Genomic DNA, 26,533 nt, shown 5'->3' on the forward strand with positions numbered 1-26,533 from the left:
TATAGAACATGGCAGGATATTAAATAATAATAATAATAATTTCTGTCCCATTTTATTGTGCATTTCATATTAGATTTCGCAACGTTATATAATGATACATCATAATAAAAAATATATAATACAAAATAATTACACACTTTTCACGTTTATTTTGAATATATTCAATCATACGTACACACACGCAATTTATATATATATATATATATATATATATATATATATATACACAACTTCAGAAATAACAAAAGTCTCTGATGTAAATAAGAAGAATAAATTCGTCAACATGCTTAATTTCCGAGATATTACGGATAAAAAATCTTAATAAGAGATTATGAGTAAAATCGTAAGAGATTAAGCACTCGATGAGATCCTTTTACTACGATTTTCTACATCTCCTGAATCTTACTGATGTATCTACCGGTAAGTTATATCTAGTTAGGTTCCGCGTGGTTCGGACACCAATGTGTTATGAAGGCTGTCCCAATTACCTATCGATTTTATAGATTCTTCCCCCATGCTTTGAATATCGTGTCCTTGTTACTTTTAGAGCTGGAAATATTCTAAATGTGAGTACTGTTAAGTACCACAGATTTCTGTCACAGTATGCGACTTTAAATTCTAGTCGCTAATCTATCCAATCAGTAGTTTAAGTCACATGTGAAATAAATTGATTCGAATCACCGATCGACCCGACCCGACAATGAAAATTCATTCACTTTTCCGAAAAGAACGTGTTAAAAGCTTATAGTCCATTGATTTTGATTATGCCTTGTGTATGTTTCTTCCCATGACAATGTGGAAAACTAAGAAAATAAAAATATTAAAATCAAACAAAACCTACTTTCTGCATACTCTCTCCTGACAACATATTAAATACAATGAAAACATGAAACTACTAAAACTTCTAGCCCGAAAATATCCAAATATTGTTGATTTTCATATTATACAAAGAAGGAAATTGAGGTGAGTTAGTATCAAAATTAACTTCGCTTTATTTTTAATATTTTATATTTCGCCGACTTCCTCTTCTATATATGGCACATGAAGAATATATATATAACACATATTCTGAAATTAAGGGCATAGGTTCTTGAACAAAGCATAGTCCATTTCGATAATTAGGAACTGTATACAAAAGTGTTACAATTTTGCAGAAACTCAATATATGGAGTACTTGATTTACAAGAGTAATGCGTCAGAAACTCATAACTTCCGAACCCACGATTCATATCTACATATCCGAAATCCTCTCTCAGGATCATTTGACGTTTTGGACACTTTATTTTAATGCGTTTACACTACATGCAACAAGACAATAATTATCTTATTTTTATACATCACGTACAAATTTTAAAAAAGAAGCACTTTTATCTTTGGACAGCTCTAACCTTTCAATTCATACGAACAATTAAATTGAAGCAACTATTCTTTATCTCTGTCTGATCTTATAATTAACTTAAAGCATTAAAACACATCTCCTTCGGTTTAGAAAATAATTTGAAAAGAAAAAAGTGTGGTCGATTTATCACCCGAAGACTGAACATATATATACAGGGGAAAGACAAAAAAAAAAAAAAAAAAAATCTAAAACACTTCATACAGGACACGTAAGTTTGGCCCTCCACTGCACAACACGTGTTGCGGTTGCCGATCGTTTTTTGTTTTCAATGTGTCATGCGGATCTTCCTCTTCCGTCAGCAGTAACCAGTTCACCTGTGAGTGTCGTGGTGTGAAAGTGGTGCGGTAAAACGGGCGACCTGACAGACTTCCAAAGAGGCATGATCGTTGGTGCCCGTCTGGTTGGAGCTTCAGTGGCGAACATTGTGGGGGTATCGAAAGGCACTGTGTCCAATGTCACGAGGGTATACACAATTCATGGGCAAACGACATCTGTAAAGCACAACAGTTGTCGAAAGACAATCCTTCAGATAGGGACCGGAGGGCATTAAAACGGATTGTAGCAGCTAAAAAGAAGACCACTGCAATGAAAATTACGTCTGAACTCAATTCCGGCCTACAGAACCCGGTTTCATCGAAAACATTGCGACGGGAACTTCATAAAATGAAAATTCATGGCAGGGCCGCTATCGCCAAACCCCTGGTTACAGCAGTAAATGCGAAGAGGCGTATCCAGTGGTGCAAGGACAACAAGGCGTGGACTCATGAGCAGTGGAAACACGTAATGTGGTCCGATGAAGCGACTTTCACCTTGTTTCCAACAACCGGTCGTGTTTACGTATGGAGAACACCGTCACAGGTCTGTGATACAGACTGTCTACTCCCAACTGTAAAGCATGGAGGTGATTCTGTTACAGTATGAGCAGTGATATCGTGGTTTTCTGCCGGTCCCATCATAGCCCTGCATGGAATGATGAATGCTAAGGTGTATGAGGCCATTTTGGGGGACCAGGTTCTACCCATGGCCCAAATATTGTTCCCGGATGGTGATGGCATCTACCAAGATGATTTGGCACCCTGTCACGCTGCAAAAACGGTGAAATCATGGTTTGAGGAGCATGATCAGGAGCTATCACACCTTCCCTGGGGCCCACAATCACCAGATCTGAACATTATTGAGCCATTGTGGTCTAAGTTAGAAAGGCGTGTTCGGTCTCATTAGCCTCCACCAGCATCCCTTAAGGAACTGGAGCATGTTTTGGACGCAAAAGGCGCCACACCATACTAGGTATGATTTTCACACTTTTGCAAACGTTTTAATTTTTTGTCCAACCCCTATATATATATATATATATATATATATATATATATATATATATATATATATATATATATATATAGATAGATAGATAGATAGATAGATAGATAGATATAGATATATTATGCATTACTTGAAAAGATATATAGGATATCTCACTATTAATACACACAAATGTGATTCTTCATTTTTTTAAATAAATTATTACACTTTGTTACATTTTATATTCTTCAATATATATACGTAATCAACACGACTTCCAATTATTACTGAGAACACATTAAGTTCCTTTATTTTTTTTTATCTGGATAAAGTGATGAGATGTGATGTATTTAGGTTTAAGAAAACTTACCCCTAAGAAAAATTAGTTATATCAAATTAGAAAGGGAACATCAATATTATCAAGTCAAAGTTAAGAAGTTAAGAACTGAACTGTTATAATTTATGACTGATGGCTCTTCTATCCAAACTGTAAGTTCCTCAGATAAAAGTTTTTTAAATATATATATACATAATATACATTGTACTGATTTACTCCCTTTGCTAAGTAAATTACTTCGAACATAATAATTTTTGGATTGCCCTGAAATGGTATTTTCTTTATTTCTAGCATCTTATACATGTTCTCTAATCTTGTCTTTAATAATAATTCTTGCTATGCCCTTTATTTATTGACAGTCAATCTCATAACCCGAACTATTACTTTCTTTCTCGCACAATATTTTTGTCTTATGTTCTGAACGAGACATACATTGTACTTGTACTTATTAAACATAATTTCTAAGTCAAGATCGAATACTGTGGTATGTCAATCAATGTACGTATTTTTGTACTCTTTTACATCCACACACTTTTAAGTTTCTTTCAAACACTTCTTAAGTGTAAATTTCCTATACTTACGTTTTTTTTTTTTTTTTTTTTTTTTTTGACAATTTTAGGATGCAGTTACAAAAACATATCTCTTGACTATCCTTTTTTCATTATAAACTGGCCAACTTACATACGTAACGAAATTATGATAAATTGTAAACCAAAAATATAAAGTTAAGTGATTTATTAAGCAAAGTTTCACTAGTAGAAGCTGTTAACGATCAAATTTGAGTGTAAATAGAAGTCTTGTAAAAAAAACATATATAATAGCAAAACTATTTATAAAAATATGTAACAAAACATTCACTATATACAAGCTTTGTTTTCTTTTCTTTTTTTACGACAAACTTTTTTTTGGAGGGATCCCTTCTGCCCTTTGTAACATGAACTCGTGAGAAGGAAAAAAAACTATAGGAACAATATTCACAAGACGTCAACCTGTTCTAAACTTTCCCCACGAAAAATAAAACGTCAATAAGGCACCTTGTTATTTGTATTTTAAACAACTTTGGACTCTCACTGGTAAGGTTCTTACCTACTTTAAGAATTATTAAGGGTATTCAAAATGCTCTTCCTTTGTGTCAAGAAGAAATGAAAACCAGTTAATCATGTATACACTCCAATACACATATATATTACAATGTGTCATTTCAGATGACCCAAATAAAAAATCAACATGAGAAACAGAGGAATAAAAATGCTAATTACGCAAAGTTCCAAGATACAGGAAGTGGCCATCATTCGGAGTAATTACTAATATATATATTTAGGAAAACCGCATGCACTACCACAACTCCGAATACTTCTTTTGTCATGGCCATTTATTTATTCTGACAAAATCATCCTGATACCTCCTGCTGTAATTTCTTGCTCTATAAAATTAATTTTAAAAAACGATTACTTCTCTGTTGTTAAGTATCTGAACGGAACAAAGCTTTTATTTTCTAAAGACAGTAACTTTTCTATGTTTATTGGAAGAATTTGATAGGGCAAAAAGCTTATGTATTTTTTCTAAATTTCTACGTAACGACTAGAAGCTGTTATATGCCAATCAATTGACCGTATTTACATTTCTTTCCTTCTTCTGTGCATAGTTCCCTAAGAAGTTTCTCCAATTTAAAAATGACATGGAACAGTTTGATGTGTATATATAAAAGAAACGCTTTCGAATCATTTCTTTTAGCTAAGAAACCTGTAATTAGTTTTAAAACAAGAAACCTTCATAAACCACAACATAACGCTAAACATATCTTAGACAAAAACAACAACAGGAATTTCCACATTTTACAATTTTGATATGATCACATAAATCATATATTTCTGATTTTTTTGGAGTAGGGGTGGGGGTGGGGGGTTCCTCTGTTTTAACTTAAAACAGATCATACTCTACCCTATCCAAATAACTCACCCAATAGATAGAGGCTGATGTCACCTCAAGTAGGATTTACGTATTCATTCATATATTTTGTACCTTGCGTTTTACAACTGATATTATTTGTAATTCCTAACCTCGTTTGTGCATGAAAATTATGTAAACAAAAATAAAACTACAAATCACAATTAAAATTTAACTCTGAAATATTTTTAAAATAAACATTGTATAATATATGCATATTTAAGGTTACGTGGCACTTTGCGCTGATTTAACAATAATAATAAATAATATTTAAGTATTGTAAAACTTTAATAATGAGCGATGTCCATTAAGATAATTATATATTTCAGCTGCACTATAATGACTATAACAGATTATTCACATATTTTAATTCTTACATAAGGAAAACAAATAAATACAAAATTTTAAAAATAATCAATTCTTCGTGCAAATATGTTAATATTTATTTTTCCATTGTCCATTAGTGATTTCCTTAAAAGAAATAAATTTCTAAACCACTCCAGGTGTATGATTATAGTCTTCTGCCTGATTAAAAAGATATTTCTCTGCCATTTTCACACATGTCCAAAATCACTTAAGGTTCTATATTGTAAAGCGACTCACATTTTATTTAATTATTTTACAGCAAATATTTTTAATTCATTTTGTAAAATGGGTATCTCCTTTGATCTTGATATTTAAGTAAAAAACAAGGACACACGGACCAAAGACAAACGCCATCGTTCTGTCGCTAACAGCTAGTCCTTTCTTTTTCGCCAGATGCAATTGCCATTGTCATTCCTTTCAACAGATACAGAAAAAATGTAACGGGTAAGATTCTTAGAAAGTTCTATTTCCGAGTATTCTAAAAGTGCTGTTAAAGCGTTCCTACAAAAATAGACCCCCCTCCAAAGAAAGAAAAGAAAAGAAAAAAGAAAGTGATTTAAACTTCTTATCTGGGCTGAAGTTCAATCTGACTAAATCCGGCATTTTGATTCTATTTGCCACATACAAATCTTCGGTCTTCGAGATGTCCAAAGCAAATACGAGGAGTAGCTGATAAGTCGCGGTCTGATGTATTTAGCAATGATGCTTTGTACTCATTAATGATAGCACTAATTGCAGAACTCTTTGGTAGCTTAAATATCACCTCATTTCAATAATAATCTCGCTGCGCTATTAACTGTGAAAGGACATACATCGCCTTGTCAGCCGAATAAGAAATTCCTCGCAATTTAGAGCACGGCACCGTGATAAAATACCTCCAGAAAAAAGAAAAATCACCTAAAGTAATTTTTTAAGACATATCGTCAACACCTAAAGGACTTTGGGTCTTCGTACACCATGATCAAAAAATGGGTCCGCCTATTCCAACAAGAGCGAGAGAGTTGTGAAGGCTCCCACCCAGAGCGTCCTGTGGTGGTGATGATTGAAGAAAACATCGCAAAAATCGAAAAGTTACTTCTGGTCGTACCGAAAAATAAAATTATGGCAGATAGCGGAAGGATTGCAGATTACTAAAGAATGGGTAGGAAAAAAATTGCATGAACATTTAAACATAAAAAGGATGGGTACCGAAAATGTTCACAAACTTCTACAAGCGATGGCGACTGAAGAGTTCTAAAGATCTTTTGGAATTAGCCGGGAACAATCTCGAAATCTGCGCCCAAATCGTAACTGTAGATGAGACTTAGATTCAACAATATGATCCGGAGTCGAAACAGGAATACATGCAGTGAATTAAAAAAGAGACAGACCACCAAAGGTGGAAATCAAGGTGGAAAAGTCGGCTTCGAAGCTTATGGCCTTTTTTTTTAGGGGGGGGGAGCGAAAGTGCCTTGCATGATCGAGTATCTGTCAAAGGGGATTACGATGAATGGTCAATATTACGCGAATTTATTGGCTCAGGTTCATGAGCTAGTCTTACCGAAGTGGCGTGAGAAGCCAACCCACCAGTTTACACGGCGCGAGTTTCGAGGCAGGTCTTAGAAAATATAGGTTTTACGGAGAAAGAGTATTCAACCTATAGCCTAGTTCTTGTCTTAAACGACAATTTCCTTTTTTCCCAATCTGAAAAAGGAGTTACGAGGTCGGAGATTTGACGATAAGAACGAAATCAAGGACGCCATAAAAAGCCATTTTAAAAGCAAAGAAAAAGAGTATTTTTGTGGTGGTAAAGAAACATTGCATGCCTATTGCGAGAAATGAATTTAACTCGACGGAGATTATATTGAGCAATATATTTTTTATTTGCAACTTTTATTTAATGTCTTAGGCCGAGAACTTACCAGCCTCCCTCGTATTTACTATCTTCAAATTACTCAAACTATCATTTAAAAGGTTTATATAATTGTAGTCTTCATAGAGTGATATCTCAATTTTCTGCACTTTCTCAATGATGCAAAATAAGACAAAACATATATATATATATATTTAAAATTTCTCTGTAACCAGAATTCTCATTGACTTAAAAACATCGTAAGTAGACTCACAGGTTCCGGCCTAAATATCAACAAAATGACATTCATCCGTCTGTGTGACATCGATTGAGAGCTCTGGTTGTAAATTTTAAATTTGTGTAGAGATTCTCAAAAACTCCAAAAAGCCTATTCAAGTACTTTTATACAAACCTTACTTACGAACATTTTGTCTGCATTCTTGTAAATAATAATAAAAAATAAATCACGCGAAGTGTGTTTAACTCTTTTTTTCAAGAAAAATCCCCCGTGAGCCTTTCTTTTTTTTTTTTTTTTTTAATTACTATTGCACAACGGAATGGCTTGTCTTTTGTCCAAAGCTTTTTCATTAAAAAGCTATCTATGTCTCTTGTTCATTAGCCTCCACTATTGCAAGATCACGTAACAGATGAAAATATTTTAAAGTTACGATCTACAGTGTTAGTTATTCAATATGAGAAATTATTATACATATTTTATACATCCACGACTACTAAATAAGGGAGAAGATGGCAGCGATAATAAAGCAGAAAACAGAAAGAATATTAAATCACACTCTTTATCAAAAGAAACTATCCGTTTTTACGATCGTTCTTTACACAATTGCACGCTGACTGAAAGTTTATCCAAAACTGCATCAATGACACATAAGTGCTGATAGCTTGCACTTTCTAGAGTTACTCCTAGTGTTCGTCAAATTGTTGTTCCATAAAAGAAAATAAGTGACGTACTAGCATAACATCCCACTCACACTTTGATGGCACCTATCTAAGGCACTTATTTCCAATGGCAATAAAAAAAATATTCAACTACCAACTATTATATCAAACGCATGGCAAACATTATTAAAGAATATAGTACGTCATAACAAAATAATAGTGATGCCCAAATTTTTAAAACAGCTACACACATTTTTGATGTGAGGTTCAGGAAAAGGAGTCAATATTGTAAAAGATTAATCTAATCTTTTAATCTCCTTAATAACTATATAAAGAAACACGTACAATTAAATACTTATTTCCGATAACTACACAACGCATACGGAAAACAACGGACTTCAATATTACTCGGTACATCAGATACTAGTAGCACGGAATCTTTCTGAATCTGTTCATTTTAAAAGAACGAAATCTGTTAATGATTTCACTCGTTTATTTATTTTTTCTACTATAAATGATATTGTTAATTTTCTAACAGAATGAAAACAAACGAAGAAAAAATTTCCTTTTGCAACTGCTCACGTAATGGTCATTATAAAATTTTGTTGTGATGGAAATTGAAAATAAAAAGCGTACTTAGGTAAGAATTATTACAAAAGTGATAAAACACAATTATAAAACAAGAAATGGAAAAGGTACTATTTCTGAAAGCAGAACGTTTTCCTAACGCTTATACCGTATTAGTGATCGTTCACTTCACGAGTGACTAGAACTGCTGCCCAGAAAACTCCTTCAGAAAAATTCACAACAGAATTTCCAAGTTAATAACAAGACACTTACTCTAGCCTCAGATTTTAGAACTTATTTCATCATATCCAAGAAAATTCGGCACTTCTCATTACAAAATGAAAATCGCCTTTTATCTTTGCTTTGTGAAGGACAAAGGTAAATTTTGTTAAGGGAGAACGACATAACTGCGTATCAGATGATGTTACAATTTAATATGCATATCGAAATTCTGGAAGGAATGTTTCTCATATTCTTGAAATAATTCTCATACATACATCAATTGGTACAAGGTAACAGAAAATTATACGTGTGTGCTGTGCGGTCAATATCCTCATGACATTGGATTTCATGTGATGTAATGCCAATACATCACATCACAAGATCGATTTAGGCCACAAGAAGCTTGAAGGTAGGAACATTATATTCAACCATTCATTGATTTGATGTTACTTTCTGTTATTCATTCAAAAATGTCTATCTTTTATATTTCGAAAGATAAAATATATGTCTATCTTTCGTATTAAGTGTTGCACAGAGCATATCAAAACTAAAATTATGGAGTCAGAATACTGTCTTTCGTGAGTCTAATCTTTCTTCTAAACACATAAATGCTTCTAAATATTTTTGAAGGTAATAAACATGACCGAGAGTGTAATGGAATGTAATATATTTAAAACTGATATGACAATCTAAACAAAACTTATAAAGTCAGATGTTAAATCAGTTCCTACATTAATGATGTAACAGATATGAATCACTGATAATAACTAAGATGATAGGCGTTGTTCTTGTATACTTTTGTTCATATAAAATAACTTAAAAATGAATTTACAAACATCGTTAGCTCGGTCGAAGAAATAGCATCTTTCATATACGAATATCTAATGAATGCAGTTTACGAGCTCAACCCCTTATTACGTGTATCACACGTAATGCTACTTCAATTGTGAATAATAGTACAACTTAGGAAAAAGTTTGTTAGTCTAGCATAGCTTTTATTGGCTGATAGCAGAATACTGCAATACACAACGCGTGTAGCTAGCAACGAGAAGTGGTCATGAACTATTGTTTCGACTGCGAATAAGCAACACACCCGTGCGCTCTGAACAATTAGAAAATAATTGCTGCTTACCTGTTCCAGTTCCCAAACCGAATATTTATACCTACTGTTTGCTTCAAAGTCAGTTCAAAAACACTTAATCAAGACAATCTAAACACATACGTGATAATTCGTCCTATTCCTTCCTTCATTGTCTAAATCTCTTATTAGGTGTCTAGACATTGTTTCTGAAACATGTTCTTTCTGTCTCAACTTCAGATATATTCCTACAATCATACCTAAGCCATTAAGATATCCTACTTATCCTATCATTAATGTTAAATACGAAAAGGCTTCAAGCACTACTGAAAACTATGCAATACAGAAGTTATCCTCTCAGAGCATTGCTCGTCTCCTTTCTGAAATGTACAAGAAATATAAACTAGAATTCAACGAAAATGACGAGCAATTGCAAATTGAGTAACATTCAAGTAATTAAAACATTGATGTTTCAATTCGAAAATGTGAGCAGTTGAAACAAACAACACTATTTTACAATTTAAACTGATGTACGACTTCCCAGTAGGATGGACATTTACTTCACTTTACCATTTAACTCACTATTCAAAATCAGAATGTTTTAATTCCACCTATATTCTTAATGATTTTTCTCGTATCAAAGTATGAACAGTACTTAATAAAATTTACAACGAAAACTAGAAGATACAATTGGTATCTTATTATCAAACTACAAATTACAAAGATGAATGGAAAGAACCTTCTCATCTACCTAAACATTGTCACCGGCCCCAATCCCATTTAAATCAAAATGGGAAAGATAGTGTTAATTTTGAAATTAACTGACCAAGCCTCGTATATGGAAGAAAGATCTCGAAGCCTTCTCTCACCACCTTGGTATGCCTGTGTCTGTGTTGGTACGTTTAGCTCCAATCCTATGACTATATATGGTCAAAAGATAGGGTCCTGATCACGTGATATCTACATGCTTGGCGACTGCCCCTTTGTGTGTAAACTTTCGGGACTCACTTTCCCGCCCACGCTCTGCTGTATGTAGAAGTTGGTTGGACAAGCAAATTCATTCGCGCCTCTCCAGTCGAAACTGCCGGACCTTCGTGTCCGTGCTGCTCCAAGTTTTATTTTATATTTTTGTGCTAGGCGAACTCCCCTTAACTGGGTTGAGTATTTTAGAGACGAGACATTAATTTGAGAATTAAAAGTGCATATTTGAACCTCGAAGTGTTTTTTCGACTATCAGTAGTGTTTTAGCCAGTGAAGTTTCACATATCGTGTGTTGTACATTGTTTTGTCGTATTACAGAATGACTACTAAAACTCGAAAATGAAATTTTGTGACCTCTTCCTTCCCAAACCATAAAATTTAGTAACATTCTCAAGAGCGAATTTGGGTGCGAATTGGGACGAATTTTCATGCATGCGATAGAAGCGTGGTTTGTTTGCAATTTGGTAGCGTCTAAAACCGACCAGAAATATCTTTGGTGGTGAATTATGACGTTTTATAGAACAAAATTTTCCTATCTACACTTATATTTCCACAGTTAAAACTCTAAATGTAGTATAATACGTGCCAAGTGTCATTGCATATACTATACATTTTAAATCAGGTTTTGTAATTTATGCATGAAACTAATTTCTCACTTGTTGTTCACGCTTAGTTCAGTTATTATGTATACACTTTCACTTTACGGTACTTATATTCTTGTCTGCCGTTTCCCAGCTCCGGTTCGGATGAGGATGTAGGTATTAGATGATTTGTGATTCGTCGTGGCGCAGCTGGGAAAAACGAGAGAAAGAGATATAAGGCAAACCACACAGAGAAGGAGAAAAATAAAAGTGACTGTCGTATTCATGTTCACAGAAAATCCCAAGCACGACGAATACCACGGTCCTAACATATACATAGATACTCTTGTCATTTCAAATATTAATTAGATTACTCAAAAATGTACTCTCTTCGCTTTTTGTAATTTTCGCTATGATCCGAGATTATGTTAATTTTTGACAAAAAAAAAATATATATATATATATATATATATATATATATTTCCAAAATAACTAATAACTATCTTGCTCTGTATTTTACACAATTTAAGAATATTGAGAAGTATCTACTAAGTTTTTTCTTCTTTTTCCTCGTAAAATACCGTAAAACAGAATCTCTCACCAGACAACAATACAGCAGAAATTTACACATATTTACTCAAAACAAAAGAACACGCTTTACATTTCGTAGCTGCATCACTTTTCCAAATACCATTCGCAGTTGCTTTATTAGTGTAATTTTTGTCTTCCCTAAGGCAAAAAGAATCAGCGATCGGCTAGACATTTCACGAAGATTCTTTTAAAAACTTTCCGATTAAAATAATAGTACAATGTCATACTTTCATTTAATGTACGTATACCAATACTGGCATTAACGAGCATCCATTTCACAGTTAATGAGAATGTAATGTATCGAAAAATTGCTATAAGCTACCTTCTTTGCACATATAAAATTTCCAGATTAAAACAAAATTTACTGTGGCCTCAGATTTTTAGCATTTTAATTAATCATTTCAAAGAAACTTCTGCAATATTCATTACAACGCGATGCATCCATTCCTTTGTCTTTAATATAATATTATTGTGATCTGAGCTCTTATAACGAAAATGCAACGCTGACTCGTACTCAATAACGATTTCGCGTTCATCAATGTAACCACATTAATCTTCAGAAGAATGGAATACAAAATACAAGTTCCTGACAAAATAACTAATTTGAAAGAATCTTGTCGTAAGCAACTGCCAATGAGTACTTAAGTTGGATTCATCGGTAGCTAAATAATTAACATACACATATGTGATGTGTATTAAATCTGCCACCCAACAAAAATAGGTATTCAATTTTCAATAAGGATGAGTTAATTTAATTTACGTTTTAATAATTTTCAGATCTAAAGATAATTAAACTTATTTTATGATATTCTAAAAGTGTGTTAGATTTTGTAACAGTACATCTTGTTAGATTCTGTGTGTAACAGTCAAAGATAAACATTCGGAAATGGTTTAACAATAATAAAATATTGCTTATGCTGGTTTTTAAATATCTAGTTTTACACAAATACGGTAAACGATTGAGCAGTACGAATGACTCTCAATTTGAAAACAGTTGTTGATTTTTATACAGTTCATCGTACTATAAATAAATAAAAAAAAAAAAAAAATGATGCTAGTTATGAATTTCCGTCAATTTCATTGAGTTATTATAACTTATATTTAAAGAACTAGAGGATCTTCTTGACCGTATTTATGCTAAATCAGCGATTCGAAATTTTCAAGTAAATACACATCCTGATAAACATTCAAACAACTTTAGAATGTTCGCTGCCACGAATTTTAAAGTATTTTATGTATATGGAAAAAAAAAAAATTGAGAAATGCCTAACTTCCGTCATTCAATTTTCTTTTGTACATATACTCTACAACACATACACGATCCATCAATTCGCATTGACACTATTTCATACTTGTAACGTGTATATACATCGTATTTTTTTATATACACAAAATATATCACAATTAACTTTGAACACACAAACACTTTTATATAAATTCTACGAATATGGAAGACATATACAACTATATAACACGAAAGAAAAAACATCATGCAAAAAGCAACATACAAATATACATATTGAACAATTATACAGTTCTCAATACTTCTACTATTACGGTAGAAAAAAAAAATAGTTTCAAAAATTGCGACCAGTTTGCCTCTAAAAAATATATTTTAACGATATGTTGGCTTTAGCAAATATGATGCACTCAACACTATATGTAAGGCACAATTATTTTAACCACATGAAGACAATTCTTTTCTTCAATAAATGTATTTCCTGAGATTATCCTGATGAATGCAACAGAACACTACACACAATTTATAACTCAACGTAACGCAATTACCACTTGTAGTCACTGTAATTAAAATATAAAACTAGACACACCCGACGACAGCAGTTCATTGTAACATTAAATCTTCGAGATTCTTATGCAATATAGTATCCTTCACTGCATTAAAAACATATTTTATATTCTCAGTATCCACGGCTGTCGTATAGTGGTGGAATAGTGGTTTCCGTTTGTCGCGTTTCACTTGAACAAACATATTTAAGATAAACTGCTGAACTTCATCTAAGTTGTGAGGGTTGCCACGGAAATTACGGAAGTACGTTTGGATGTTTGTGTCAGCAGACTTCACTTTCTGAGCTAAAAGATCAGTCTTGTTTAAAAACAGAATAATAGAAACTCCAACAAATATCAGGTTATTAACAATAGTATCAAAAATATTGCAGGATTCCTCTAATCGGTTGGTCTTCCTGAAAAATAAAATAAACTATTAGAATCAAAGTCATGTCTCGTAACTTTATAGGTACATAGAAATGTACCACTCATAACGTCCTAGTCTTTTTGTGATTCATTAACTCTAATAAGGATCAACAATAACAAGTTTCAAAAAAACAAAAGAAAATGGCTAAGAACTCTGTTAATACATCTGAATACTAAACTTGTGTGTTTCAGCAGTGATAAGTAATATCTACTCTTAAATTTTTCAGCGATATTTCACGCGTAAATCTCGAATGCCCTTCATCAAAATATTTTATGCTAAATTCTCGACGATGATAGTTATTCACATTTTAAATATAGCACTTCGGTGGTATTCATTAATTTTAAATTTAATCTAGCGAAGTTCTTCAAACGGTAGCAAAATAATCTATGGCAATTAAACTGAACACACGGACGTTTTTCGGGTATGAGGAATACTTGGCAAACGCTAAAGGGATTTTTATCATAAAACCTGGCATCACTGAGTTTCAAAGATGCCTAAAGTCTAGTGCTCTCTAGTAGTGTAAACTTGGTGATATTTAGCACTAACGACATTGCACAATTTGCTTTTGGAGGAGGAAACTTCAATGTAAGTAGAGTTCCATGCTTTCCATTATACCCTGGCCGGTGAACGATGATTTCTGACAGCTTTGCACAATGCCACCGCAAGCAAGCAGAAGACAGCAGGTCAACCAATCTTAGGCTCAGAGCCTGTCGCGTCTCCATGCTAACCACCGCACATTGCCAAACTTTCACTCACCCCTTTTCTCCCTTTTGCCATTCCCTCACCAATTTCCTCCCTTCCCTTCCAACGTTCAAGTCAAGTTCCATTACTCATCTTTTGTTTAGCACTTCTGTTTTGGCGTGTTGTGTGAATATTGTGTGGGTGAGTTAATTTTTGTTGTTGATTCGTATAAACGTGGACCTTGAGAGAAAATAGCACCTACAAGCAGAAAGGAGAAACGTGTTGTTTCAAATAGTCAATCTCGGGAACTTATGTATAATTTGCAGGAATATTTTGAGGTGGAAAGGGAAAATAGAGGTCCCATTACTTCAACTTTTTATGTTGTGCAGAGAGTGCCTGCAGCTCTGAATATCGGAACGGCCACAGTGACAAGGATCACTAAAGAAAAGTGCCAGGAAAATTTGAATGAACCTTCAGGGGTGTTAAGAACTCCGGGAAAAAATAAAAAAGACCTTCAAGAGTAACAAATCTGGATGCATTTCAAAAAGATGCAAGCCGCCGGCATCTTTATGACTACTACCAAAGAAAAGAATTTCCCACCCGGAAAAAACTACTTGTTTCACTTAAGGATAGTGGTTTGTTCGATGGGGATAAAACTAGTTTATCATTGGTATTGAAGGGTCTTGGGTTGAAGTGGAAGAAGTATTATGGGCAAAAAGTTTTGTTAGAAAGAACAGATGTTGCCAAGACATGCCAGTTCTGCGGGATATTTTACACGAGCATCGAGAAAACGTCGTGTGGATAGATGAAACATGGGTTAATGCAAATCATACTAGGTCGCAGGGGTGGACGGATGATACCATTGCAGGCACAACTAAAACACCTCTTGGAAAGGGCAGCCGTCTCATTCTGTTACATGCAGGTTCCTATGAGTGTTTCATACCGAATGCCCTACTGTTGTTTCAGTCGGAAAAAAAAAAAATGGCTATCATGAAGAGATGACGGGGGAAAAATTTATGATTGGTTTGTCAATTCACTCCTTCCAAACATAAAGCTCAATTCTGTCACTTTGGTGGACAATGTGTGCTATCATTCAGTACAACTATACAAAGCGTCTACACTCAGCAACAAAAAAGCAGAAATTTTAGATTGATTACAGAAGAATAATATTCCTGGTTTCAACACGTCAATGACAAAAATTGAACTTATTCAAACAGTAAAGCTTCATAAACACAGATATGTACAATACACAATAGAAAAAATAGCTACGGATAAAAATAATGGGCACAAAGTAATTAGGATTCCTCTGTATGATTGTTATTTTAATGCTATTGAAATGATTTGGATCCAAGTGAAAGACTTTGTAGCAGAAAAAAGTTGTTCACGTTAACATCTGTGCGAAACCTGGTAGAAGAAGCTATTAAAAAAAAAAAAAAAAAAAAAAAAGTTTCACCCGAACTGTGGCGAAAAGTAACTAACCTAAGGAAAATTAAATTTTATTAATTTTACGGAGATAAAAACCTAACATATATATTTACCATACGTTTAACACAGATAGGCCTACTTCACCAATACGATTATTCACTCAGTTCTTTAACATGCATATTATATGTTTCCGCTCTGCATGTCTAATCAACGCTATAACTGTCCTCTGAACCCTATTTACTTGTTGTGAATGGAAATTTTGTAGTCTAAGAAACGAGCCTAAATACCGGTAGTGTAATGCAAAAATCATAAACATAGTCAGCAGCAGTAGTGTGTTCACCAGCTGACGCAGATCAAGGATATGCGGACCATAATACTTCCTCTCGAAAACAACCCATAGGTTTCTCAATATCACATAATAATACAAAATCCACGCTTCCATATATATATGAACGTATGAAACTACATTGTTACTGTTTACGGTAAAAGTGAACTGTAACAAAGTGAAGGAATTTTTTAAATCGGACGAGCCGTTTGGACTGTACACTTTTATATGCCCAATGTTAAATGAAAATTCAACGTTGCCATTTACCTGAACCCACAACATAAATGAACAAAGTTACTGTTTGAAATGGGGGCTCGCTATTGACACGTTAGCGCAAAAGACAGTATGCGTAAAAAACAAAACTTGAAACCAGGACTAATAGACCACAAATGCGATACGTCTGCCGACTCACTCACGAAGGACTCCTGATAAAAATACGTTGTTCTGATCTTTACATACTTGTTAATGTAATTGTTAAGAGTCATTTCAGAGGGACAAAAATATAAACAGTTGCACAAGTGAAACCATTATACAGAATTACATATGGACAATTCCAAAGCACTACAAAGTACAGAAAAACTCATTTAGTCCAAGTTAGTTCACTACGACTTTAATTAGTCCAACTTAAAGAAATACGACTTAATTTGCATATTAGTGAATAAAGAATAAAGATACGAATTATTTGAGTCCACTTTAGCTCAGACTCATTTATACATAAATAGATACCAAAGATACTTCTGATTTCAATAAATGCCTCTCGTGGGATTTGTATGAGCAAACACACACACACACACAGAAGTACGGCATTTCGATGTATTTTATCAATAGTAAACATTATTGAAACGCAACAATATTTAGAATTTTTCTTTGATTGCAATTACATAACAATAATAACAAACTATAAAAAAAATCACAAAACAAACATTTATAAACTTATTAAAAAAAACTTGCTTTTGTAGTATAATCTTTTTGAGTAATGAATGGGGAATTTAGTCTGAATATAATACGAATAATATACGGGAGTGAAACGTGATAACCCGTAAATGTGTGTTTATCAAGATTTTACAAACACTTACACTTTTACGAACATTTTTCGTTTTTTGGTTTAAACCAGTCGTTTAAAAAAAAAGAAAAAGCAACTGGTTTAAACTACCTTGGTTTAAACCAGCCAACCCTGCTATTATTATTACCACCCAATTCGAACACGAATTCTACTTCACAGACGCTCAAATAATGAACAGGAGGTATCAACCCAAGTTTCTCCAGTAATAGACTGAAATAGTGTGACGTCACATCCTTCTCGTTGCCATGGTAATCGCCATTTTATTTTCTAAACAACAAGTAGCCTAAATACCTAAAGAATCTATATGCAAAACGAAATCAGTCATGAAATATTTTGGAACTACAAGCATTAGAGTGAAAGAAATACTTATGTTACTTTTTAAGTATTTCTAATCAATTAAACTGAATAAAAGATAGAAAAATTAATTAGAAAGGAAATATGTTAAACAGGGTGGAAAAAATCATGATTTTTTTTAAAAAAAATCATTTTTGTTGATTTTTTTGATTTAAATCGATTTTTTTGATTTAAATCAAATCTTTCTCCTCGTATAATACAAGTCGCGAACTGAAGAAAAAACATTAGGAATTAGTATTAAATGCTAATTATGCCATTTAAGTGAAAATATTGAGGTTGAATTTTGAATTATCCCCAATCGTTAACCTATATCAATCCCAAGCAATGTTTCTTAACCCTTTTAAATTATGGCTCTTTTTAAAGGAAAATTATAGACTTTCAGTCAAGCAGCTACTGCATCATCCCTATTTATCCTAGGATCATGGTACATACATCACTCTCTTTAGAATAGAACAGATTTTGAAACAGTAACATTCACATTTCCCTATCATGTCCTTAAAACGGGAAATTTTGAGTTTTTTTTTTTTTTTTAATTTTTGATCCCCTCCGGATTCCCCTGTGTTAACGCACAGATCTCAAAATCAACTGGGAAATACTAAATGTGTGTACAAAATTTCAAGCTTCTTTCTTGAGTAGTAAGGGTGAGAAAATTATTTAACAGTGAGCTAAGAACATTCCCACAATGCCCCAGATGACCCGGATATAATATAAAAATTTCCTCACACATCACTATTTATCCTAGGATCATGATTTGTACATTATTCTCTTCAGATTAAAACAAATTTTCAAACGGTACCCTTCAAAAGTTTCCATCATGTATCTGGGGCGGGTAAATCACGAAAAAAGGAATTTTCTGTTAAATATATATATATATATATATTTACCTCTGTGGACCCCTTCCCCTGTTTTAAGAAAGAGATCTGAAACAAATCTGAAAAATACTGAGGGGTGCACTGAGTAAATGTGCAAAATTTCAATCTTGTAGGTGCAAAAGTATTCTAAGCCTGCGAAAATTAATATTCCCCAAATACCCCAGATTCCCGTATAAAACAGGATCTCAGGTAACAGTTTCCTGAGACATCCCTATTTATCCTAGGAGCATAGTACGTACATCATTTTCTTCAGAATAGAACAACCTTTCAAACGGTACCATTCATATGCCTCCATCTAAGGCGGGAAAATCACGAAAAAAGTTTTTTTTTTGTTTGTTAAAAATATCCTTTTTTAAAATATGTTTGCCCCTCTGGACCCCGCTGTTTCCACGCAGAGATCTGAAAACATCTGAAAATTATTAAGGGATGCACTGAGCGAGTGTGCAAAATTTCAGTCTTCTGAATGCAAAATGTAACCTGTCAAAAAATAATAATAATATGCATAATAAAAAATATCTTTTTAAATTTATGACGTCATCACACACTATGCTTCAACGCAGAAAGGCGTGAAAGCATATGTAACGTGTTCTAAAATGCCTCTAGTCTTGAAGAAAACGAAGTAAAAACTTTATTGATACTTTTTTAATCGAATAATGAAGATTCTATCTTATCACCTAAAAATAGGTGATATCATTTAAAAGGCTAAGCATTAAAGAAAAAGTACAGCAACGTTTATCAAAATGACACTTTTTTTCACAAAAGTTACTGATATTTGGCAGGGGCCTATTTTTAAGAACTCAGAACTAGTTTGCGGCATGAAATACATAAATTTTGCCTAAAATTATAAAATTAACAAAAAAAATTTGGAGGGGATAGGACCCCTCTAAATACGTCCTATTATCTGGGAACAAACAAACAAACACGCACAAAAAAGAATTTTTGTCTTAAATGTCGATGGTGATTTCCCCGTTGAAATAGTTAACGATTTTAAAACCCAAACCCAATGTTACGAAAAGAAGAAAGCAGGATTGCTCCCTTACCTGTTCAAAACGGGATTTTCCCTAATCATCCTCTGCATGACATTTGTTTTCATACTATACTGTACATTTGAGTCTTACTGTATTATGATTATTAACTTCCATAATCGAAATAACAGAACAGAAACGGGATTTTACTTATTTTCACTTTAAATTAATTTATTTAGGAATTTGATTTAAATCAACGATTTTTATTTAAAAAATCAAGTGATTTAAATCGTGATTTAAATCAGATTGATTTAAATCAATCCACCCTGATGTTAAATACTGTTACGTGCATGACAAGCGTTGAAACTGAAATCAGCGAGTTCACATATCTTGTGAAAATTTCCTCCTGATATCGTATATTTTGAGAATTTCTATATTTTCAGGTTAAATTAAACCTTAAAGTGAACTCAGCTTGTTCATAATCAGATATTAACTTTAAATAATTTCGGAAAATTTTTGATTCAATAATATGAGTATCATATAGATATTTTTTTTATACTATTGCAAATTTGAACAGGATTATTATTTTATAATTGTTTAAAATATATAGTGAACCATTCATAATTGGATGTATAATTATTGTGCCTTTCCTTTTTTTTTTTTTTAAGTTTATAGAGAATATAAGAAAAGATGTTACCTATATTCACTGATGGTCTGGATTGAATATTTCAAAAGGCTAGCCTTTTCTTTCTTTTGTAATGTTGTATACTTAGAAATAATATTGTGCACTTCCATTATAAAGAGTAGACATTAGAAGTGTAACTGCCTCAATAGAATTAACATTACTCTAAAAGACTTTTATTTTTATTTTTAAAAAGTCATATATTTTTACAGATTTCTCTATGTCGACAATTTGTCAATCTACATGTTAGGGAGTTTATATTGCGTATAATTGCTTCTTATGGTGGATTACGTGATAATTGTGCTTACATTAACTATTCGATTTCTACCTTGTTACTTAGGGATGTGGGGCTTTTAGAAATAAGCTCCTTAGTTCCATTAGCTTCATGCGTTTGTATACAAAAAAACATGTCCATCACCATGGTAACGGAAAGGAAATGACGACATCACTATTCCAGTCTATTACTAACGTCGAACATAAGGAATGTTTGTTGTGAAATGTCGCCTACAAAAAATAGAACAAAAATCATTTTTAGCTAGAAAATGATGTAAAGAATTGGGAAGCTAAAGTCCAGTTTTTCCACATGTTTTAAGAATGTAGCAAGGAATTACTGCTCTACTAGCACTGAATGAGCCATGCTTTCAAATAGGATAATGTTTCCTTGAGTAAAGATTGGTATCTAAGGATGGTTTGTGGATCGGAGAAATTACTATTAGGAGACTCTGGCACTCAACCCCGCATGTACTTGAGCCTGACAGATTTTTACCAAGACCTGCACATTCAGCCAAAGCCTACTTACCTATCTTCCAGAAGAACTTGATCGAATTCCGACGATGAAACTAAGAACAAGATAGATGTAACACAATCAAAACACTGGAACCACTTCTGTCGCTGAGATCTCTGTCCTCCTACATCCACAAAATGAAACGGTATATTGTTGATGGGAATAACAAACTCCGATATTCCCTTTGTAGCCTTTCTAGCATGGAGAATATCTTGATTTGTAGGAATGTAGTCCTAAGAGATGAAAGAGAAGATAAAATAGTTACATTTTAGTGTGCATTGAGGACATAAATCTATAAAGCAACTAGATTTCGACTAGCTGGGAACTTCGCCCCTCAACTCCCACATTTGCAAGGCCATAGGGGTTCTTTCCCTTCTCTTGTTAAAAGCGAGATTTCCGGAAACGCTGTGGCATACGTCCACTTATTTTGAATAAGTAGTTTATCTATCAGGTTTAATATCCTTAACATGTCTCTAATCTTATGGATTTCGAGATATGACAATCTTATTATAACAGTTGCAACACCCAGCCTTTCTTCTTTCCTTCTACAGGAAAAATATTAAAAACACTGAAACGCGTTTTTAATCATTTTAGATTCTATCTATGTCCATGTCCGAGATATGGTTTCTTATTACAATTGTGGCTCGCATGATCTCTTCTTCCATATATATATATATATATATATATATATTGTTGAAAAATATATTTGTTTTAGTTAAATGAAAAGGCTAACTACCAAATTTCATGCCTCAAACCATAAAGGATTTCGAGATGCGATTATTCTATCATAATAATTGTAATCTAACCCTTTTTTTCCTTTTCTAGGGGATATATATATATATATATATATATATATATATATATATATATAAATCAAATTTTGTCTCTACCCTTTCAGAAATTCGGATATACGGACTTTCTTACTATGATATTGTTACCCCTATTCCTTCCCCTCCCCCTTTCCTCGTCAATTTCCAAAAATCCTCTTTTAGTGGTATCTTACGTAACAAATCCTATGCACTATTAAAATTTCAAGTTTCTTGCCTGAGCGATTTGGCTTTGGCGTTGATCAGTCAGTTACTCACTCACAACTTCTTTTATATATCTAGATAATCTTATCCTCTGCAACTGCATCCTTCTTATATTTCGATCATAGTCTGTGTGTGTTTTGCTATTCATCCTTCCTAAATCTCTCTCTTTACTCTGTATTCTGTTGTATATAAATCTAAAATCTGACTTCCAACCTATGCTATCCATTTATGAGAAGTTTTATAGAACGTTTTATGTTCATACTTCCCGTTTGTCGACAGGTATCAGAGTAAAAACGGCACGAGAAAACGATGAACAGTTTTCTGATCCCTTTAATCCAATCGAAAATGCTATTGGTTGATTCCATTTACCTCTTTCGATATTACTCCGCATAGAGAAAAACGACAGAAAAGAGCAAGAAACAAGTTATCCGATATGAAACCAGAAATATTAAAACTTTTCTACCACGTTCAGTTTTAATATTGATTCCCATGCAGTAAAAAGTGTAATAGATCGTGAAAAACGATTTCCTTGATATGAATTTAGTGCCCCAAAATCAGGGTTGGCAAAAACCATGGTTTTTATTAAAAAAAACAAATAAACCGGCTTTTTTGGTTTAAACCAGGTGTTTATGGTTTAAATAATTTGCTCTATATATTCATATCATATATGGACAGAAATAAGTTTTTGTTTCGCCTTGATGTTATTATGCAACAACGGGTTATGCTGGAAGGGGACACATAAGCTTAAAGCGGAATAAAAACCGCTTCTCGAGTCACATCCGAGAGAAATTGTCCTCCATTTGAACTCGGAACCAGGACTAATTGGCCACAAATGCGATACGTCTGCCGACTCACTCACGAAGGAATCCTGATAAGAAAAAAAAAAAAAAAAAAAAAAAAAAAAAAAAAAAAAAAACGATGTACTGATCTTTACATGCTTCTTAATATAACTGTCAAGAGTCATTTCAGAAGGACAAAAAGATAAACAGTTGCACAAGTAAAACCATTACACAGAATTACATATGAACAATTTCAAAGTACTACGGAGTACAGAAGAACTAATTTAGTTCAAGTTAGTTAACAACGACTTTTATTGGTCCAAATTAAAGAAATACACCGGCTTAATCTGCATATCAATAGAAAAATGAATAAAGATACGAATTATTTGAGTCCACTTTGGCTCAGACTCATTTATACATAAATAGATACCAAAGATACTTATTTCACTAAATGCCTCTCGTGGGGTCTGTATGACCCCCCCCCCAACACACAAAAAGTACGGCATTTTCGATGTATTTCATCAATAGTAAACATTGAAACGAAACAATATTTAGAATTTTTCTTCGATTGCAATTACATAACAATAATAACAACTACAAAAAATCACAAAATAAACATTTATAAACTTATAAAAAAAAACTTGCTTTTGTAGTATAATCTTTTTGAGTAATGAATGGGGAATTTAGGTCTGAATATAATACGAATAATATACGGGAGTGAAATGTGATAACCCACAAATGTTCATCAAGATTTTACAAACACTTACACTTTTACGAACATTTTTTTGTTTTTTGGTTTAAACCAGTTGGTTTTTTTTGAAAAGACCAGCTGGTTTAAACCACCTTGGTTTAAACCAGCCAACCCTGCCCAAAAAAGGTTCAATTTCCTTTATTGAAATCAGAAACTTGTGGAATTGTTGCTTCTAGTTTTAATGTTGCACTTTCAGACAGTAAAAGTGGTGACTTGTAGCGAGATCTTTCCTTAATACAGGTTCAGCATCCTAAGAATAGGTTTCATCTCAATCTTTTCTGTCTTTTGAAGTCGGAACTAAATCTCACTTGTTAGAATATTGCCCATCTATAGTTTGGAAATTTACCGTCGTTTCACAATTGGAAACAGAATTCACTTTTCTTATTGTTATAATTTAGATCAACTTTAGTAATCATTACTTTCTTAAGTCGAAAACCAAAAGATGATTGAGAACAACCAATCAGTCAATAGTCTGAATATTTGTTCGCTAGAATTAAAATAACCTACTGTTCGAATTTCTCTTATTTATTAAACGTAATATTAAATTTCAAACCCGATTTGATGCTTAGAACGCAGCGAACATAATATTGTTGATATTGGAATATGACGTATGTCAAAGAACAATGGCTTCCTTAAATTAAAAAAAAAAAAAAAAAAAAAAATCAAAATTGCCGACAGTAGCCTCCTGAAAGAAGTTGTATGTATTGAACCATTGCAAAACTTATTTTAACCCTGACAATATAGCCAACGTTAAGGGACATCGGATTTGTTACAGCAACGTGTCACACCCCAGAAAGTTCCCAATTTTGACATTTGACCTACTGCAGATCAACGACAATATCTTTCCCTAACAATATCAACTTCCAGCTTTAATCTACCAGTAAATAAAATTTGTAAATTAGTATAATATTCTGATAACTGACAACAAATTACAGAAATGAAATTAATGAAAATTTCAAACCCTCCTTGTAGTGCGAGTCCAATAAGATGTATTTCAATTAAAGTACGATTTGCGGTGTTAACAATATGGTTTCAATGTATTTTCAATCAAGCACCTTGGCTAAACATTACCGTATAATAAACTTTATATATATATACACGCGTGTGTGTGTGAGAGAGAGAGAAAGAGAGAGAGAATTAATTACTATTCTTATTTACACTTTTTTAAGCTCATACAATTGAATGAAGCTTGTATTATGCTTTGTATTGTTGTATTATCGTATAATAATTGGAAAATAAATGCATCTGACCTAGCACAAAGACATATACTTAAAGCTATCAAAATATAGGGTAGCCAGAAAGTTCCTTTACACACGAACTAAATGCGTGTAACACTGATTTGAATTTCCCATCCCAGTCATTGATATTGCAATTGTTCCTCACTTGAACTGTCACCTGATTTCCGCGTGCTTGACTACTTCATTGTCTCCGTTTGGGCTGATCATGTTTAGGAAGAAAACTCAAAAAATTCGAACTCCTTTTGTGAATCACACTTCTTAATCCCTTCGCCCGCTTTTTTAAATATGTAGAATTTAAGAAGTAATTTGATGAAAAAATTATAAATATGTAAAGATTACATCTTTAAGTTTTCAAGTTTACATATTTATCATTTTATTCATTAAACTGCCACTTAGATTCTGTTTCAGGGGGGAAAAAAAAAGACTAATAACATTAAGGTATGTGATTCACAAAAGCAATTCGAGTTTGTCTTCCTACATTCAGCCCAGACAAGACCTCAGGACCATTATAGGTTGAAATATACTATATAAAGTAAATCAAACGCACTAAAAGAAAAAAATTATTAAGATCTTTCTACAAGATACACAAAAATTATAAAAATAGATTCCTTTCTTTTTAAAAGCAATTCAATTCAGGCGTGTATTGTTGTATTTACTGGGACGATAGGCAGTGACGACAGCAAAGTTTGCGTGTGGCACAAGTTGTGGAAGAAACCATGGGGTTCCAGGATTAGAATAAGGTTAAGAGGTCATGGGATAACAAAGAAATGTTGAAGAATGAAGAAAGGAGGCTATGGAAATAGGATATAAGGAACTTGTTTTAATTATAGGTGTTCGCAAAATCGCAAGCAATGGAAAGAATCATTCATAAAAGGTATTCGCATATTATATTCAATTAAGTACGACAGTTTACCGGTGCTTCAGTTTTCTCGAGGTTGAACAATTTATTTTCCTTCTTTCGAAAACTAAAAACAGTAAATAATATTTTATGGTGTTTACACCACGATTCTTTAGAATCTGTAACTACGTAATTAACCAATAATGCAAAAATGAAAATAATTTATACTTACGATCCTTGCTATCCTATCCAAGTTATCTAAAAAATATCGAACAGAGTCACTCTGAAAAACAAAAACAGTATATTAAAATACCGAAAAAACAAAATTTTGTACTACAGAAACATGTATAAAGTACATTTTTATTATAATTTTTGGTCCCCTAAAAAAAAAAAAAATGAATAACATAACTCTAGTCAATGACAATAATATCTACTGA

At 33.0% G+C, this 26,533-nt stretch overlaps 1 protein-coding gene across 1 annotated transcript in view; it reads right to left on the reverse strand.

Moving 5' to 3' along the window:
• Positions 1-990: 990 nt before the first annotated feature.
• The window catches only part of cta (Guanine nucleotide-binding protein subunit alpha cta), a 39,374-nt gene continuing 13,831 nt past the window's right edge, over positions 991-26,533 (reverse strand). Inside the window, exons 2-4 of the mRNA XM_081751257.1 lie at positions 26,329-26,379; positions 21,475-21,692; positions 991-14,297 (exon numbers count right to left, since the gene is read on the reverse strand). Of these exons, the coding sequence (XP_081607383.1) occupies positions 13,940-14,297; positions 21,475-21,692; positions 26,329-26,379 (627 nt within the window). The 3' untranslated portion in view covers positions 991-13,939. The remainder of the gene's footprint in view (positions 14,298-21,474; positions 21,693-26,328; positions 26,380-26,533) is intronic.

Source organism: Thermobia domestica, chromosome 3 (genome assembly GCF_964235325.1).
Source record: "Thermobia domestica chromosome 3, izTheDome1.hap1.1, whole genome shotgun sequence".
NCBI classification, from domain to species: Eukaryota; Metazoa; Arthropoda; class Insecta; order Zygentoma; family Lepismatidae; genus Thermobia; species Thermobia domestica.